Below are 18,685 nucleotides of genomic sequence, written 5' to 3'. Positions count from 1 at the left end.
GGAATGAAAATGAAATAGTGGCCTTTTTGCAAGAGAAATTTAATGTAATGGCAGCAAGGTTCTGCTATAGCTCTGCAGGGTACTGCTGTACTAAGCAGATTTGGTTGTCTCATGGAAGAGATGTACTGTATATTTTCTATGTAACATTAGGGACAAGGTTCAATGGGCTGTAATCTGGAGCGAAAAAAATGCAGGAAGAACTCAGTAGGGTATCAGCATCTGTGGCAGCAAGGGGACTGTCAATTTTTAGGTTAAGTGCTTGCATCAGAACTGTTCTCATAGTGTCTCAACTTGAAATGTCGACTGCCCCTTTGTCTCCACAAGTCTTCATTCATTCCTCCGGCAGTTTATTTTTATTTTGCACCAAGAATGAAGCGGTTACCTTATAAAGGTGGCTGAAAATAGTGACCTGTTAGAATTTCCAATTGACATTTGTAAGACTCTAAATGGGGTTTATAGGGCTGATTCTATCAAAATCAAGATGAGCACTTTCGTCAAAAAGACAAAGCTGTGAACCCAGAGATGGTAAATAGGATTAATATAGATGAGTGCTTGATGATCAGCGTGGATGAAAAGCTTGTTTCTGTGTCTGACCCTATGATAATGTCATTATTAGGTATTGTTCAGAATAATTGTTCATTCATTTTACATGGAAATTATGAGGATATACATGCAGTCCTAAGGAGCTCTGGAGAACGAGTTATTCAATGCCAACGTAGATGCATTTGTGTATTAAAGGGAACAGGTATGAATGTACAGAAAGACCAAGTTCAGATGAATGATGATCTTATTGAATTCAGGAGTAGATCAGGGGGCTAATTATTTAAGCAATTCTTGGAAGTGCATAAAATGTTCATTATTAATGTATTTTGTGAAGATCTTGCTTACAACTATGATTTTATAGAAAATTTTGCCAAGTCAGAATACTACAAGTTGGCAATTGAGGAGCTCAAGAAAAGTGACGTAGCACTGGATGCCTTGGGAGCCCCTCCTCTCCAGATCCGAAATATCAAACTCACCGACAGAAATAATCGGGTGGATGGAATTAGTGCAAAGGTACAGTATTCAGGTGCTGCTTTTTTAAAATAAACTGTGGTTTTGTACCCAAATTGTAGGCCTCTTCTACGTAAACCAGCAATTCTAATAAGTGGTTTTCAATCTCCCTTGTAAATGCATGGCAGAATTCACATTTCTTGATTTAGATATAGTTTATCAGTTTTTGTACTGTTACTCACAATGCTACATTGAGAAAATTCATACTCTTTGAACTACAGTAACTGGAGTGCAGAGTTAGAATAAATGGCATTCTAAGGACAGTTACTGGCAGATAATCACTTTACTAAATGATATTTTTTCCCAAAAATATTCTTTATAACTTGTCACATTTGTTTACAGATTAAAATTCCAGTAAGTGGAAACAAATCAGCTGGTTATCTCCACACCTATTGTATCAGAGACACAGTAGAAAAAAGGTAACTTTTAGCTGATGTTGAAATGTCGAGTTCAAAATTTATTGAATAGAAAAAAATGATGTAACAGAATGCAAAATTGCAAATTACTTGGACTGAGAGGACTGCTGATTTCCTGAAGCTAAATATTTTACATATTCAGGAACCGGGAGCAATACCCAAGATGCTGGCGGAATTGTGTCAGGCAGCACTTATGGAGGAAAATGGATAGTCAACATTTCATGTTGAGTTTCCTCCATTCCCTAAAACATCTACTTCCATTTTCCTCCAAAAGATGATTTCTAACCCAAATAATATTTTACAGAACAGCTTCAATTTTTATGATGTAGAAATTGTTATTCCTCATTATCTAAGAAAGTGTAAATAGTTAGCTTCAAGGATAGAAAAGACTGGGTTATAGTTCTAGAATTGCTGTTTTTGAACAAATTAAGATAGTTTTTGTTACCAACTTAACTTTTTTCAACACAAGAAGTAATTTATGTAAAAGTAAGGATGGCAATTATCAGAATAGTTTAACCTGACTAAACTGAAGTTTAAGAGATTTAAGCCTGGAAATTGGGTTGTAAAATTTCTTTAAAGCCTTTCAGATGCAATTTTGAAAATGCCCTGTAGGACCTATGCAAACCTGGAGGGAATGTTGGATGGAGTTCAGAGATATGCAAAACAGATTTGAAGTCAAGTATAATCCATTCACCTAGATAAGTACAGGGATAAGAAGATGTCTAGAGGGCTTTGGGCCAATTGAAGGCATGGGACTAGTTCAGTGTGGACAAGTTACGCCAAAGAGTATTTCCATGCTGTATAATTCTATTACTCTTAAATACATGCTCTACCATTTGTAAAGAGCTATGGATTTGAATGCCAATATCCCTCGGTACATCATTGGACAGAAGGGTCCTGCCATTTATTGTATTTTTGCATTTGACCTTGTAAAATGAAACACATCACACTTGTCCACGTATCTCTATTTTCATTTCTCCACCTGTAGAAAGCTATATAGACCAAGTGCAGATATATACTTATATATAGGCTTCTTCCTGTGCTGTGCTTTCTTCTGCTTTAACAATTCTTAGAAGGGAAGTAGCTACAAAGAATTGAGAAAGTTTTCTTTTACGGCTACATGTGGCAGCAGTTCTGATCAAGGATCCCAAGCTAGAAACGTTTCCACTGCTGTCACCAGATCTGCTGAATGCTTCTAACATTTTCTGTTTTCATTTTAGAGTTTTGAGTATTTGCCATTTTTAAACTTTTATTTATATAGCATTTCTGTTACGTAGTTAAATGTGTTCAACTAAGTAGCTTCAGATTTTTTTGTCTGATTATTTTTCTTTGGAGTAACTAGAAGGAAGCTTAGGAACTGTCATGCTGACTCACAGGTAGTCTCCACAACTGACTTGCCTTTTTTTCCAGTTTTGCCTAGCCAGGTACATCAACAAAATTATGCTTTAGTCTAAAATTAAACACTGTTTCTTTCTCAGTACTGTATTGTGACATGGTTACTCCAAGATGGCAGGTTTCATCATGAACCTAACACCACTTGATTTTATTTCAAAATAATTTCAGAATTCAATACTCTTAATTAAGGGAGAAAAGGATTAAAGTCTCTCTTATTGCCCCCCCCCCCACTTCTATTTGAAAATTTCTTATGTGCTGGGTGGTCCCTCAGCCTCAAGCTGGTCTAATTCTAATGTAGTTCACTGCATTCTGGCCCAGAGCTGTAGAGGATGGAATAAAAGCTCTTCAAACCATGTCCATGCCAATTAATGGGTAGCTATCTGTATTAATGCCATCTTCAAGCACTTGGCTTGTAGCTTTCTATGCCTCGGCATTTGTGGTGTATGTCTTTTTAAATGGTGTCAGTGACTCTGCTACCACAATTGCCTCAGGCAGTGAATTCCAGGTGCTCAGCATTTAGGCGTCAAGGGTCTCCCTGAAATCCTTTGTATATTGTTTACCCTTAGCCTAAATCTATGTCCTCTGGTTTTATTCATTTGTGATATATATTTTGTGCAGTCTTCCCTATCTAAACCCCTCACAACTTTACATACCTGTCAGTTCTCTTCCACTCCAGGGAAATGACCTTAGACCTTTCCTTTCATTCCGTTTGTCCCAAAAATGCTTCACTTCATTCACGAGAATTAAGCTCCATCTGCCACTTGTCAGCATATTTCACTAACATGTTACTATCATTCTGAGGATGGGGGGGGGGAGAAAGGGAGGGGAATGGAGTGCTGTGGAGCTCAGTGGAGGGAGGAGAGGACTAAGAAATGCAGAGAAACTCAAACAAATCTTTGTTTTAATATTCCTTTGTTAAGAGTTTTGTTGAATAATTGTTAGCCCATAATATTACGTGTTCTTTGCTTTTGTCAGATGGTTTTTGCAAGAAGCCACTTTACAGTTGTTAGATGGTCAACAGCTTTCAGTTTACACCGTGAACAAGGATGAAGACCAAAGTTAATGCATGTGGGATGGCTTTTAGTAATTTTATCCTGGAAGTATCTGGATGTTTAATAAATCTATACAAATCAAAATGTGCTCAGCTTCTCTGCTATTTAAAAGATAATAAAACACAATTAATTGTACAGATTAAGCTTCATGGTACAGATCTGGTTCATCCAAAAATAATAGTAATATTCTATGAAGCAACACACATGAAATGCTGGAGAATTAATAAACAGTCAATGTTTTAGACTGAGACCCTTCTTCAGGTCTGAAAAGGAAGGGGGAAGATGCCGGAATAAATAAGTGGGAGCTGGAGAAGGAGGGTAGCTAGAAGGTGGATTGGAAAGATAAAGGGCTGGAGAAGAAGAATTCTGAGAGGAGAGTGGATCATAGGAGAAAGGGAATGAGAGGGGGACCCATGATAGGCAGGTGAGAAGAGATGAGGGGCCAGAGTGGGGGGGGGGGAATAGATGAAGAGCAGCAGGGTTTTTAAACCAGAAGGAGAAATCGATATTCATGCCATCAGATTAGAGGCTACCCAGATGAAATATATAAGTGTTGCTCCTCCATCATGATTGTGGCCTATCTTGACAGAAGAGTCCATGGACCAACATGTCAGAACAGGAATCAGAATTAAAATGTTTGGCCACCAGGAAGTGCAGCTTTTGGTGAATGAAGCAGAGTATTCTATGACACTAGGTTCTTATTTGGTTGATGGAAGGATAGATCATAGCCTGGAGCTTTATGCTATGTATAGACATTTTTGAGCAAAGATGAAAATTTTGTAAAGTATGGTTAATTAATAAGCCTAGCTATTATCTGATTCATAATTGTGCAAGAGAGCAAATACTTTGGTACAGCACAATAAAACAGAACGTGAACACTACTTAAATGTTTATTTACTGGAACATATGCTTGTAGTTCTGTTAAGACATGTTTTTCATCTTTCAGTCTCAAATGTTGAGCAATCATTTCATATTGTGAAATGTATACCTACATCTGGTAGAAATTGGAAGGATGGCAGAAACATTTCAGCATAATAGATTCAAATTTTAGGGAAGTGCATATGCAAAGAAACGATGGCTAACATTTGGAGGTAAACTGGATATGCAGTGGATTTGTTTGGTATGCATAGCTAATCCAACATGCATTCAACTCTAGATACCAGCATTAAATAGATTATTCAAAAGGATTGTGCTGATAATTTTGGAAAACTACATAAGCATTTGTTTTGACAGAGCTGTTGTTTAGGAAACTCTCTTAAGGAAGTTGTGGGTTAATTCTCCTAACAGTGTATTGCCTTCCCTTTGTGCCTTCCCTTTATTCATGTCTCTTGGACACTGCTCTTTTTGACCCAAATAATTCATTTCAGCCACAATGGTCATAACTGGGTCCTGTTTGTGAAAGAAATCAAACAAATTAACTTTAATTTGTAATTTTTTCCATGAAGCAGTAATCAGTGGCAAAGCCAATATGTATTCTCTTTGCAAAGGAGGTAACAAAGTACCTTCTTAAATCACTGAAGTCCTTCTGCTTAATAATTTAACTGTGTTGGAATTTCCAGAATTTAGACCCAGCAACAAAAGAATGGAACTATATTTCCAAATGTATGATTAAGAGCAAAGCACTGAAGTTCTCCTGAACCTGAAACCTTTGTTCTTCTCGTTGGTAGAGAACTCAGGTTTGGAAGGTGTAGTTGGATTAACCTGGGTGAGTAAATGCCTGTAACACTTATTGCAGCCACAGTAAACCACTGTTTAGCATTGTAGAAAAATTATCATTTAAGTGTTACCCAGTCTATTCCCACCTTCCACCACTACTTCATTAGTCCTAGGGCACAGTTCTTCGGGTATACATTCAATTGTCACTCCTTCTATCCCCTTTAGTGAGTGCTGGACGCCTACATAGATACTGGACATAGATGAGGGAAGATGACAAAAAAGTCAATCCATCAACTACTCTAAATGGTTATTTTTCAATGGTTTCTGATCTATCTGCTAAGCAAACTACGGAGACATCAGAGGCATCAAACTGCGGAGAGGTAAGATAGCCAATTAAAAGAGAAGCGATGTGGTGAGACGGAGTCCAAGATGACTTGTGGATTGAAGAGTAGTGGAAGATGACAGGCAAGGAGTGAAGTTGAGGTTGAGTTTGGGAAATCTTGGCGGGTGAATGAGATGGAGAGAGAGAAATACTAAGAGGCAGATGGAGCAAAGAGGAGCCAAGGAAGTATAAAATTTGGATACAATTACTAGAAGGAGATGAGCAGGAACTCAAAGGGCTATCAGCACTGATAAGCAAAAGGAGGACCATAGTGGAGGGGTGGCAGATGAAACCAGAATTTGAGGGAGGGCAGAAATGGGGAACCTACAGGTGAACAGTATGTGTAGTAGATGGATGGAACCCAGTGCAGGGGGGAAAGGTGGCAAAAAATGGGAGCACAGAAATATGATTGTGGGGGAGGGGATAATCTACCAGAATGGAAGGCTACCTAAAATCAGAAAACGCATTGTTCATCCCATTTGGTTGTAGACTATCCAAGCAGAATATGAGGTGATATTCCTCTTACCTAATGGGATGAACATTGATAAATGGGAGAGCAGTAGGCTGGAGCTTCAATAGGGGGTGAAATAGGCACAGAAAAATGTGATGTGTACAATCATCTCCATATTAGATGGAAAGAACCACCCATCCTAATCACTTATTTCAGCACTTGGCTTGTCCTTCAGGTCAGTGTTCTTCAAAGTGTGATTAGGGTTTCTGTGTCTACCACTCTTTCAAGGAGTGGGTACATGCCCGATCAACCCACTGGATAGAAAGTTTTCCTTACCACTCCTTCCACGAATTACTGTAACCCTATGGCCCCCACCCAGAGTAACTAGGTTGTTCCCATTTATACACCAAAAAGCTCACTGAAACCCCCCCCCCCCAAAAAGAGGATAACCCAGGCTCATCCAACAGTTTAATTCTCCATGCCTGGCAACATATTTACAGAGCTTCTGTGCACTCCTGAAGATGCTATCCAGAAAACACTGCAGTATTAAACATAGCAGTGTTAAACCCACAGCAGTACTATATAGGATCTGCAGAATCTCGTGTTATGACTACACTGGTGAAAGGATCCAAAGTGCAATTTTTATGCAGAACTGTATAGTTTTGTAAAGCAATGCTAGTTCTAGCTTTGTGTACAATAACTAGTCTCAGAATGCCCGCTACCTGCTTGTTTACTCAGTCCCCTTGAGCTTTATTCCCCCTAAATCTTGGGCAGAGCCTGCGTGCTGCAGCAGAGCATCTGTTGATGTCTGTTGCTTGTGAAAAGAAACTAAATGAGGTTGCATGCTTGTAAGTATCTTATTGTGCATTAGTTAATCATGTGGCCCATGTGTCTACAACTTCGAGCTGGAATTTTTCACTTGGTTATCAGTACAGAATGCAAATTGTTCTGCCAGTTTTAATTATACTTCCAGAAAAAGGCATTACAAATAAAGTTAAAATCAATAGCCTTAGTTTTCTTCTATGCAGCACAGAGGGGCAATTAGTGATGATGATGGTATTAATCACTTCAGTGCAATGCCATTCCCTGGTGCAGGGGCGTTTAGTGGACAAGATCCTTGCATCAAGAATCTTGACATTTTTCACAGTAGTTAGGCATCAGTCAAACATCCTGGTTAGGAGATTTGTCAGACAACATTTATAGTTAACAACATTAACATGTGCTTTTTGCATTGGGCAAATTAATACTTACCTGCAGCTTACTTTTCTGTAATTTGCAGGACACCTTGGATTTATATGCCTCTGTGTTGAAATGCAGCAGAACAAGACCAGCTGGGAGTTGGATACTGACTTAGAGTTTAATTTGTGACCTTGAAGATAAAAAGTACTCAAATTATTTTACTTTATTTTGTGAATTTTTAAAATAGTTATATTTGAATAGGTTTTAAATATCTTTACATTTAAAAAGAACAATGCAAAAGTCTTATAGCAGCCAGCTAGGAGTGCATTCTAGATACAGGAACTCAGCATTTTGCTTGCCAAGGATTCCTGCTGGGAGTACGGTACATTCTGCACAATTTCTTTCAGATTTAGCCCACCACATACTGGTAAAGAAACACAAAGTCTGGGTCCAGCATGATTCTGTTCAATAAGTCCTGAGCCCTATAATAGAAGATTTTTACTCAATAATACTCAAAACTACAAAAATCAATAAGCATCCAGATGTTTATTAAAGGAAATATATGCATCTTTGATAAGGGTACAGAAACTGCTGCATTTTCCCCCAGTGGAATATGGTATACATAGTTTCATAGGTAAACGCACTGGCTAGCTGTCGATTAATTTTACAGTATTGTCCTGAAAATAAATGCAAAGTTCAACACAACATTGTTTAGAGAAAAAAATAGATGTTACAATTATGAAAATATGGCTCTCTCAAACTTACCAGAGGGAAATTTACATCAAGAATAATAGCTAGCTTTTTAAATACAGAAACAAAAATACATCTCCAGTAGCACATGGAACTGCTCTTTCAGCTAAGATTGTATTCAGCATCATTTGCAGTTGAATACTGCAGATTGGGGGTGAAAAAAACACATTCCTGATTAGACACTTCAGAGTTATGATAAGAGCTTTAAAAATTCGATCTAGCTGTTCCCTTTCAGGTTGAACACTTTACATGTGAATAAGCAAAAGTTGATTGCTTATATTTTGTGGGAAAGGGGGTGTGGGGAAATTCAAAGAAAACTGATAAACTTAAGATTCAATACTAAGATCACCTTAAAATAAAACCTTTTAGTAGTAAAAACAATAATTAAAATGTGACCATGTTCAGGGATCCCTGAGTTACTTAAAAAGATTATTGCAAATTATACTTTTGTGCTGTTTAATTAGGAACTCGAATAAATACCACAATCTGCTGAACAGAACTCGCTTTGCAACTGAAGAACTGAATCATAAGCTTGAACTTCTAGAGACAAGCTTTCAGTATTGACTGTTGCAAAGTACAGTGCAATACTCCTGTTTAAATGCCTGCACAAAGTGATATGAATAGCTGTCCTAGCATTTAATTTTAGCTACATTTTAAAAATGTATTTAGAAAAGCTATTTTGTAAAAACCCTCTCACTAATCAACAAGCCAAAGTTTGTTCACTGTTCCAAGTAGTTATCCAGGTTACCCATATTGAACAAATTGGTGTACATTTAATCAAATTAATTTTGCAGTCCTTTGCATAATGAATACTATATTAATTTCTAATCTGTAAGGCACAAACTACATCACTGAAATCTTGCAAAATATCACAAAAATATGAACAAAAATACATATACAAATACAATATTATTCAAAAAATAGTAACACTAATCAAGTATGATGAAAGCCATCAAGAAAATCAACTGGAGTTGTGCAATTCAAATATACATAATAAAATAAGGAATGTTGTGAATAGCTCCAGTTCATATCAAAATCAAACATGCATTATTTGTGAACAATTTATGGGGGAAAACAGGCATTTTCAGATTCCAGCTAAACATCAAGTGCATTATTCACATGTACTGCACATTTAAAGTATACTGTTAACTGTACAGTGTCTTGAAGGACCAATTTGGAACTGAAGCTTTTCTTCACCCCCCTCCCAAACAAATTGCTCACCACCCACTGTGCAAATAGAACCAAAAACTCCACCGTAATACTCATCCAACCACCTTTTGTGAAACCAACATTAACTCTGAGCAGTGTACCCCCGAGGAATGTACTTCAATTATATACTATTTCTTACATCGCTTTGCTTGGCTTTAGTATGAGCATTTCTCACACATATCCGTAAGATAGGCACATTAGTTTTTGGTGTTTAGATATTAATTTGTTTCTACTTGAGTATTTGTAGCAGAAACAGAAGTCTTCTGTGACAGAAACTATTATTAAAAAAAAAGTACTGTCAAATATGAAGTGTTTCGTTCCATTACTCAATAGATAAACTCTCCTGAAATTTCCTGTAAAGTATTGAAGGGCTCTTCAAACTTGAAGCGCTTGGAAATGGCCTTTTGGTCAGTTTTTAGATTCTCTGTCTCAGACTGTCTACATTGTCCCAGTGTGTACGATGCCATGACAATGAGCTCTTCAGTTTCTTGATTTTGCCTTTCTGATTCTTCTGAAATTGTGGACTCAAGTGTGCTGACTGAGCTTTCAGTGGCAAATCCAGTTTCATCGCATTCACATGCCATCCATGGGTGTTCAAGGCATTCCTCAGCTAAAGCTCGTTCTCTGTGGAAGAAAACATACACCACAAGTTAAATTTCCTGGCAAGTATAGTAGTGTGCCCTTGCATCATAAGGGCACAACCAAAATTGGAGAAAGGTTAAAAGTGATGGTGTTCAAAGGTTAACACAAAGTACACTGCAGATGCTGTGGTCAAATCAAGACGTACAAAAAAGCTGGATGAACTCAGCAGGTCAGGCAGCATCCGTTGAAAGAAGCAGTCAACGTTTCAGGTCGAGACCCTTCGTCAGTACTAAAGGAGGAGGGGGCAAGGGCCCTATAAAGGTGGGGGGAGGGTGGAAAACCAATCAGAGGAAAGATTAAGGGGTGGGGGAGGGGATAGATAGGAGAGGTGAAGAAGGAATCTAAGGGGAAAGCACTATGGATAGTAGAAGGCGGCAGAGTCATGAGAGGTGATAGGCAGCTAGAAGAGGAGACAAAGTAAAGATGGGATGGGTGAAGGGAGAGGGAGGGATTTACTGGAAGTTGGAGAATTTGATGTTCATACCAAGGGGCTGGAGACTACCCAGATGGTATATGAGATGTTGTTCCTCCAACCAAAGTTTGGCCTCATCATGACAATAGAGGAGGCCACATATGGACATATCGGAATGGGAATGTGAAGGAGAGGAGGCCGCACCGGGGACACCGGATGCAATAGATTACCCAACAGACTCACAGGTGAAGTGTTGCCTCACCTGGAAGGACTGTTTGGGGCCCTGAATGGTGGTAAGAGAGGAGGTGTAGGGACAGGAAAGGTTCAAAGGTAAATGCCAGGTTACAAGATAATTTAAATTTGATCATAAAGAACTCAAATAGTGGCTGGCAATCTTCCTGAAGATGAGAATAGTTAGCAGAATGGAGAAATACATCTTAAAGTAATTGGGACACGAAGCATAATGCATATTCAATGGTAAATGATGGAATGAGAGAATAAACATTAAGCAAAATGGTATGGATGAGAAGAGAGACCAAAGTTTCTGTAATGAACTTCGCAAGGCAAAACATTGGTTACTATTACATTACAAATGTGAGAGTAGATTGTAATTGATAAATTTATACAAAATATTAATTAAATAATACATGTAGAATTTTAAAGAACCTTGTTAGAGAGGTTTAACAGCAACCTGAGGGTATACAGTTTAGATTAATCAAGGTAAAGATAAGAATAGCAAACGATAGATGCTTTCAAATAGGATTAATTCCATTAGAGTGAGAGAGAGAGAAAATGTTATTCAGTGTTTGATAGAAAGACTACTTCCTCTGCTTTGTTCGTAAACAAAATGCTTTACAGAAAAGAGAGCCAAGAGATGCGTGTCAGCAGCATTCAAAAGGAATATTGGAAGCACATGGAGACAGGAGATAGAGAAAGGAGTAAAGTGCAATTAGTTTTGGAGTCTCAAGTAGCACAGGGCTGTAATCTGTCAATAAACTCTCTCATTAATATGTGAGCCTGCAATTATGTGCCAAACCAGGCAAATAATTAAAAATGGCCCACTACCCCATATAAAGAAAAACACACAAGCATTTAAAAGGCACTAAGTAGAGAATACAGAGAAAACTCAGTTATTTTGGAATAACTCAGTCAAAGGAAAATGGTGACAAAACAATTTTTGCTACACTTGAAGGATATCCCTTCAAGAAATGAAGGACAAATTTGAATCCAGAATGCTTAATTTTCGTTTATATTTTAGCATTTCTACAGTTCCTTCTATTATTAGTTGTCCCTTGTTTATTATCTTCACTGATCCATATTGTTCACAACTATCTGTTCACTCCTTTCAGATCCCACTTCACTCAATGCCATGCACAGTGACCTGGCCTAAACCAACCCCAAAGGGGCTGGTAAGTTCCTGCTTGCAATATATGAAAGTAGAGATGAAGTAGGAAAAAGTCCCTGCACAGTATTTGCAAGATGGAATGAGGAATGGCAGGCAGTATATTTGGAATAATCTCACAAAAATCCTATATACTGGATTTCACTGCCACACCAACAACAATAAATAGCCAAGTGGTACAAGAATTTAAAGTGCTGACTTTAAGCAGGGTTGTAAAATCTAAAATATCTTTGGTAGAGAACATTTCAAAATCTGCTACTCATTCCACTTAAAGGCAATAATCTAGTTGAACAATTATAATATAAAGACAATAGACTTGACATTTAGAAAACCTGAAGCTCAAGAAAAAGATAGCACAGGCTGAAGGAAAGATGAGAATAATGCAAGTTTACGAATTATGAAAATGGGATTCGTAGGAACTCATTCTAGCTCATTAAAAGTTAGCTTCAGCTTCCATTGACCCACCTAAGCATTTAAAAGTTTTTGTACAACTGACTCAGCATCAACAGAGCCCACGGTGACAAAAAAATTAATAGTTACATTAATGTAACTCGTTGCTCCTGGCCAGGAGACGCAAAGCATAAATTAAGCACAAGTTGTTACCAACTACAATGGCTTCAAAAATGTTTAGCATCAACAAATATTAGTAAACATTACTAAATTAACAACTTACTCAGGTTCCTTAACAAGAAGTGACTTAATAAAGTCTATAGCTTGTTTGGAGACATGCTCAAAATCTTCATCTGTAAAACTGAGATTTATTTGAGAGATGTTGAGAAAAGTTTCTTGCTTGTCATCTCCCAAGAACGGTGAGATCCCTGTCAGCATAACATATGCAAGAACACCTATACTCCTGGAGAGAAAAGTTGTCATCAGCAGCAGTTTCAACCAATTTCATTGCAGCATGATTTTCTAAAATCACACTTCAACTTTACTTACCACATATCTGTTGCAGTGCTAATTGGCTCATAATTTAAAATTTCAGGAGCTGCGAAAAAATGAAAATAACAGAATTAAAGGTGAATTTATTGCACAGCACAAACTGCCAAGGTGTGTTACATAGTGTAATCTTCCTCCCAATATGCCAAAGCAGCAAAGGTTTATATTAGGGAAGTAACCAATCCTTTGAAATTAATAATAGGTTTTAAAAGTTTTTTTTTTAAATTTTATTTATTTAGACATAAAACACAATAACAGGCCCTTCCAGCCCAACAAGCCCAGGACAATTAACCTACTAACTCGTGCCTTTGGAATGTGGGAAGAAATCCATGCAGTCATGGTGAGAATGTACAAACACTTTACAGACAATGGCGGATTGAACCTCGGTTGCTGGTGCTGTATTAACTACCAAGTTGTCTTCATATTGGGTACTGAAATGAGTTGGACAAGTCTGATCCCATAGGACAAGTTTTCATGAGCTAGGTTTGGAAGAGTGACAGGTAATCTCATCAAATCACACCAGGGTTTGAGGGCACCAAGAGGCAATTGCCTCCAACTGGCGTCTAGAAATGGGGACTCGTACAAGAGGAAAAATCTCTTTCAGTAAAGAAAGTGATAAATTTTTGAAATTCTCCACTGCAGAATTAGATGTTTATGCAGTTGTGTATACTGAAGGCCAAGATCCAGAAGTTTTGGGGCACACAGTAAATCAAGTGGTATGGGAATTAATCAGAAAAGTGGACACACAGTACAAGATCAGCCTTGATTTACTGTGCAGCAGAATAGTAAAGTGGCAATGTGACTTATTCCTGCTTCTATTTATGTCCTTACACCTGACAGCAGAAAGGGAGGAGGTTATGTCTCTATTGGACCAGTGTTGAAAATAGGCTAGCTACCACTGCAGCTATGACAAGTACTGGTTTGAAGGAAATCAGAGTAGGAAAAAAAAATATGAAATTCATCAACTAGTAAAAGAAATATACATTGTAGTATATACTTAGTAGCCACTTTACTAACTACACCTGTACATTAATGCAAATATCTAATTGGCCAATCATGTGCCAGGAACTCAATGGATAAAAACATGGTCAAGAGGTTCAGTTGTTCAGACCAAACATCAGAATGGGGAGAAATGTGATCTAAGTGACTTTGACTGTGGAATGATTGTTGGTGCCAGATGGGGTAGGTTGAGTATCTCAGAAATGCTGACCTCCTGGGATTTTCAAGTTCCAAGTTTACTGCCATTCAACCATATACTGTCGGCCCTCCGTATCAGCGGGGGATTGGTTCCGAGAACCCCCCACAGATACCAAAAAACACAGATGCACAAGTCCCTTATTTAACCTGTCTCAGTGTGGTGGTCTTTAGGACACGGCGGTGCAGCGCTGAATCCGCAGTGTTTCTGTTCACAAAAATAATCGCGAATGAAAATAAGGTGGAAAAAATAAAGTGATCAGAAAGAAGTAAAATGCCTTCAGTCATTGGAAAAGTATTAGGCTACAGTCGGTCAACGATCAGAACAATTTTAATGGAGCATGTGAAAGGCCCTGCCCCGATGAAAGCTACAATTATTACTAAGCAACGCAGTGGTTTAACTATTGAAATATGTATGTTTCTCAAGTGTTTTATATGCATAGAAAGGTAAAATATGTACTATATACTAAGACAAATGTTTGACTAACTGACGCTAAATAATACCAGATGTACCTGTTCCAACTTCAAATCCGACTTAAAGACAGACTCGGGAACGGAACTCGTTCGTAACCTGGGGACTGCCTGTACTTTTAAGTCATTTCTAGATTACTTATAATACCTAATACAATGTAAATGCTATGTAAATAGTTGTTATACTGTATTGTTTAGGGAATAATGGCAAGCAAAAATAGTCTGTACGTGCTCAAACGAGTGCTGGAGAGAGAACTTTAGGGTTTTCCCGATCCGCGGTTGGTTGAATCCGCACATGCGGAATCCGCTGATAAGGAGGGCCGACTGTACCGCAAAACGAAACATTCCTCCAGACCAAGGTGCACATTAAAATACATAGAACTCACATACAACACAAAGCAATATTAAGACAAATAATTTAACAATTAAAATAAAATGTATTCCAGAAGACTGACATTGAGCACAAGGTGTACTTATGATACAAGTTAAAAAGTAAACAGTATAACACTTAATAACTGATGAGGCCTTGATGGTGGCAGGAAGTTTAGCTGTCTCATGGCATGGGGGAAAAAGTTGTTTCACATCCTAACCATCATTGTTCTAATGTTATGGTACCTCCTGCTTGATGGTGGGGAGTCAAAGAAATACAGATGGGAGAGATCCTGCATTTGCAATGCTCCTAATAAATATCTCAGATGGGTAGAAGAGAGACCTCAATAATCATGCACAAGAGTCTCTAGGGTTTACAGAGAATGTGCAAAATACTAAAAAAAAAATCCAGAGAGTGGTAGTTCAATGGCAAAAACTCCTTGTTAATGAGAGGTCAGAGAACGGCCAGACTGGTTCAACCTGTTTCAAGGTGGCGACAGTAACTCAAATAACTATGTTACAACAGTGGTGTACAGAAGAGCATCTCTGAACATAGAGCACATCAGACCTTGAAGTGGATGGACTATAGCAGCTAAAGACAACATCAGGTTCCACTCCTGTGGCCATTTTATTAAACACTAATAATGTGACTGAGTATACATATTTCTGTAAAATTAAATAAATATGGAAAAAGCAAACACTGGCCATACAAATCAAAGTAAGAGGGAACACTGATGAAATAAATATGGCAGGTGAAATTTAATGAATAGATTTTTGCACCAAAAGATAGAGGTTTTAATGAGAAAAATGTTGCAAGGTGTCTCACAGAAGCAAAATGAAGTTAGACAATAAGCTACATAAGGAGAAATGAGGCTAGATGACCAAGCTTTCAAAGGATATCATATTAAATGTAGAGAGATGTTATTGGAGGTTTTTCCAGAGTTCAGACTCTCGGCATCTAGGTAATGCAATTAAATTTAGGGATAATTAAATTACATGAGTAAGTTTCACAGAGTGGGATAGATTGCTATACAGCAATTGAAATGGGCAAGATCATGGAGGGATTTAGAAACAAGTATGAGAAGTTTAAAATGAAATTGCTGTTTAAACTCAAGACATGTTTGTGAATGAGCAAAGGAACAAAATAAATGAAGCTGTGAGACAAGAAAAGCAAATGTTTTTTAAATGAGAAAGTCATGAGTGACAGGAGCAGAATGAGGCCATTTAGCCTATTGAGTCGGCTTCACCATTTTATCACAGCTGATCCATTTGCCCTCCCAACCCCATTCTCCTTCCTTCTCCCCTTAACTTTTCATGCCCTCACTAATCAAAAACCTATCAATCTCCACTTAAAAACACTCAAATACCTGGCCTCCATAGCTGCTGATGGCAACAAACTTCCATAAATACACCAGCCTCTGGCTAAATAAATTTCTCATCGCCATTCTAAATGGACGTCCTATTCTGAGGCTGTGTCATCTGGTCCTAGACTCCCCCACTATAGAAAACATCAACTCTTATCTACGCCTTTGCAAATGTATTAGGTTTCAATGAGACCCCCACCCCATTCTTCTCAATTATAATGAGTACAGGTTACTGCTCAAATAACCCTTTCATTCCTGGAAACGTTCTCGTGAACCTCCTTTGAACTTTCCCAATGTCAACACACTCTTCCTTAGATAAGGGGCCCAACACTCCAAGTACAGTTCGACCAATGCCTTATAAAGCCTCAGCATTAACATCCTTGCTCTTTTATTCTAGTACTCTCATAATGAATGCTAACATTACATTTGCTTTCTTTGCCACCAACTCAGCCTGCAAGTTAACCTTTAGGGAATCCTGCAAGAGGACTCCCAAGTCACTTTGCATCTTGGATTTTTGAATTTTCTGCCCATCCGGAAAATAGTCTACATTTTTATTCCTCCTACCAAAATGCATGACCATACACTTCCTGACACTGTATTCTATCTGCTATTTTGTTGCCCTCCTGCCAATCAGCCAATGCTCTATCCATGCTGGTATCTTTCCTGCAATATCATGGGCTCTTAACTTGTTAAGCAGCCTCATGTATGGCACTTTATCAAACACCTTCTGCAAATCCCAGTTCACAACATCCTTTATCTATACTGCTTGTTATTTCTTCAAAGGATTCCAACAGATTTGTCAGACAAGATTTTCCCTCAAGGAAACCATGCTGACTTTAGCCTATTTTATCAGTGCCTCCAAGTACCCTCCTTAACAATCTACTCCCAACATCTTCCCAACCAGGTTAGGTTAGGCTAACTGGCCTATAATTTCCTTTCTTTTGCCTCCCTCTCTTCTGGAAGAGAGGAATGACATCTGTAATCCTCAGGTCCTCCAGATGCATGCCAGAATCTAGTGATTATTGAAAGATCATTACTAATACCTCCTTCATTCTCTTCAACTACATCTTTCAGAACCCTGGAGTGTAGTCCATCTGGTCCAGGTGACTTACCTACCTATAGACCTTTCAACTTCCAAAACAAGTTCTCCTTAGTAATAGCAACTGCATTCACTTCTGCCCCCTGACACTCCAATTTCTGGCATACTGCTTGTGTTTTCCAGTGAAAACAGATGAAAAATACTTATTTAGTTTACCTGCCATTTCTTTGTCCCCATTGCAACTTCTCCAATGTAATTTTAAAGTGGATCATTTATCTACTTTCAACTCTTTTACTCTTTATATCTGAAAGAACTTTTGGTATCTTTGATATTATTGGCTAGCTTACCTCCATATTTCATCTTTTTCCTCCTTATAGCTTTTTAGTTGCTTTTTATTGATTTTTTTTACAAAAAGCTTCACAATCCTCTAACTTCCCACTAATTTTGCTATATCATATGCCCTCTCTTTTGTTATTATTTTGTTTTTGACTTTATTTGTCAGCCACAATTGCATTACCCCACCTTTAGAATAGTTCTTTGGGATGCATCTATCCTGTCGTTTCTGAATTTCTCCCAAAAATTCCAGCCACTGCTGCATTCTGTCATCCATGTTCCTTTCCAATCAACTTCAGCCAATTCCTCTCTCATACCTCTATAACTCCACTTATTCCACTGTAATCCCGATACATTTGACTTTAAACCCTCCCCCTCAAATTGAAGGGTGAAGGCATTCGTATTATGATCACAGCCTCCTAAGGTTCTTTTACCTTAAGCTCCCTAATCAAATCCCATTCATTACACAACACCCAAAACAAAATAACCATTCACCTAGTGGGCTCAACCACAAGCTGCTCTAAAAAGTCATATTGCAGGCATTCTACAAATTCTCTCGGTATCCAGCACCTACCTGATTTTCCCAATCCATCTTCATTTTGAAATCCCGCATGACTATCGTTACATTGTCCTTGTTACATGTGTTTTCTATCTCCCATTGTAATTTGGAGTCCACATCCTGGCTACTGTTTGGAGATCTGTATATAACTTACATCAGGGTTGTTTTTTTAAAAATCTTTGCAGTTACTCTACCCATGAGGATTTTACATCTTCTGGTCCCATGTCACCCGTTTCAAAGGATTTGGATTTCTAGATCATTAAGATCTCTTCTAGGGATGGTATGGCCTGTACAAAAGAGATGGGTTACACCAGAACTCAAGGGGAACCGATACGCTTGTTGGCAGGTTTGTTAGAGCTCTTCAGGGGGGTGGGGGGTGAAGGTTTAAACTAATTTGGCAGGAGAATGGGAACCAGAG

At 38.1% G+C, this 18,685-nt stretch overlaps 2 protein-coding genes across 3 annotated transcripts in view; one reads left to right on the top strand and one right to left on the bottom strand.

Annotated features, from left to right (window-relative positions):
* Positions 1-8,336, top strand: part of LOC132395572 (cytochrome c oxidase assembly factor 1 homolog) — an 84,726-nt gene extending 76,390 nt beyond the window's left edge. Inside the window, exons 3-7 of one of the 2 annotated variants that reach the window (XM_059972373.1) lie at positions 905-1,056; positions 1,396-1,472; positions 3,840-4,340; positions 4,396-5,952; positions 7,685-8,336. In XM_059972373.1, the coding sequence (XP_059828356.1) occupies positions 905-1,056; positions 1,396-1,472; positions 3,840-3,927 (317 nt within the window). In that variant the 3' untranslated portion in view covers positions 3,928-4,340; positions 4,396-5,952; positions 7,685-8,336. Of the gene's footprint in view, positions 1-904; positions 1,057-1,395; positions 1,473-3,839; positions 4,341-4,395; positions 5,953-7,684 lie in introns of those variants that run through there. The other variant, XM_059972372.1, reaches the window with a different exon arrangement.
* stk17a (serine/threonine kinase 17a) overlaps positions 8,112-18,685 on the bottom strand; it is a 108,837-nt gene continuing 98,263 nt past the window's right edge. Inside the window, exons 5-7 of the mRNA XM_059972371.1 lie at positions 12,939-12,987; positions 12,673-12,852; positions 8,112-10,167 (exon numbers count right to left, since the gene is read on the bottom strand). Coding sequence (XP_059828354.1) covers positions 9,870-10,167; positions 12,673-12,852; positions 12,939-12,987 — 527 coding nt within the window. The 3' untranslated portion in view covers positions 8,112-9,869. The remainder of the gene's footprint in view (positions 10,168-12,672; positions 12,853-12,938; positions 12,988-18,685) is intronic.

Source organism: Hypanus sabinus, chromosome 6, assembly GCF_030144855.1.
Source record: "Hypanus sabinus isolate sHypSab1 chromosome 6, sHypSab1.hap1, whole genome shotgun sequence".
Classification (NCBI taxonomy): domain Eukaryota; kingdom Metazoa; phylum Chordata; class Chondrichthyes; order Myliobatiformes; family Dasyatidae; genus Hypanus; species Hypanus sabinus.
Note: the sequence above shows the minus strand (reverse complement) of the source record. Positions and strands in the feature narration are given on the sequence as shown.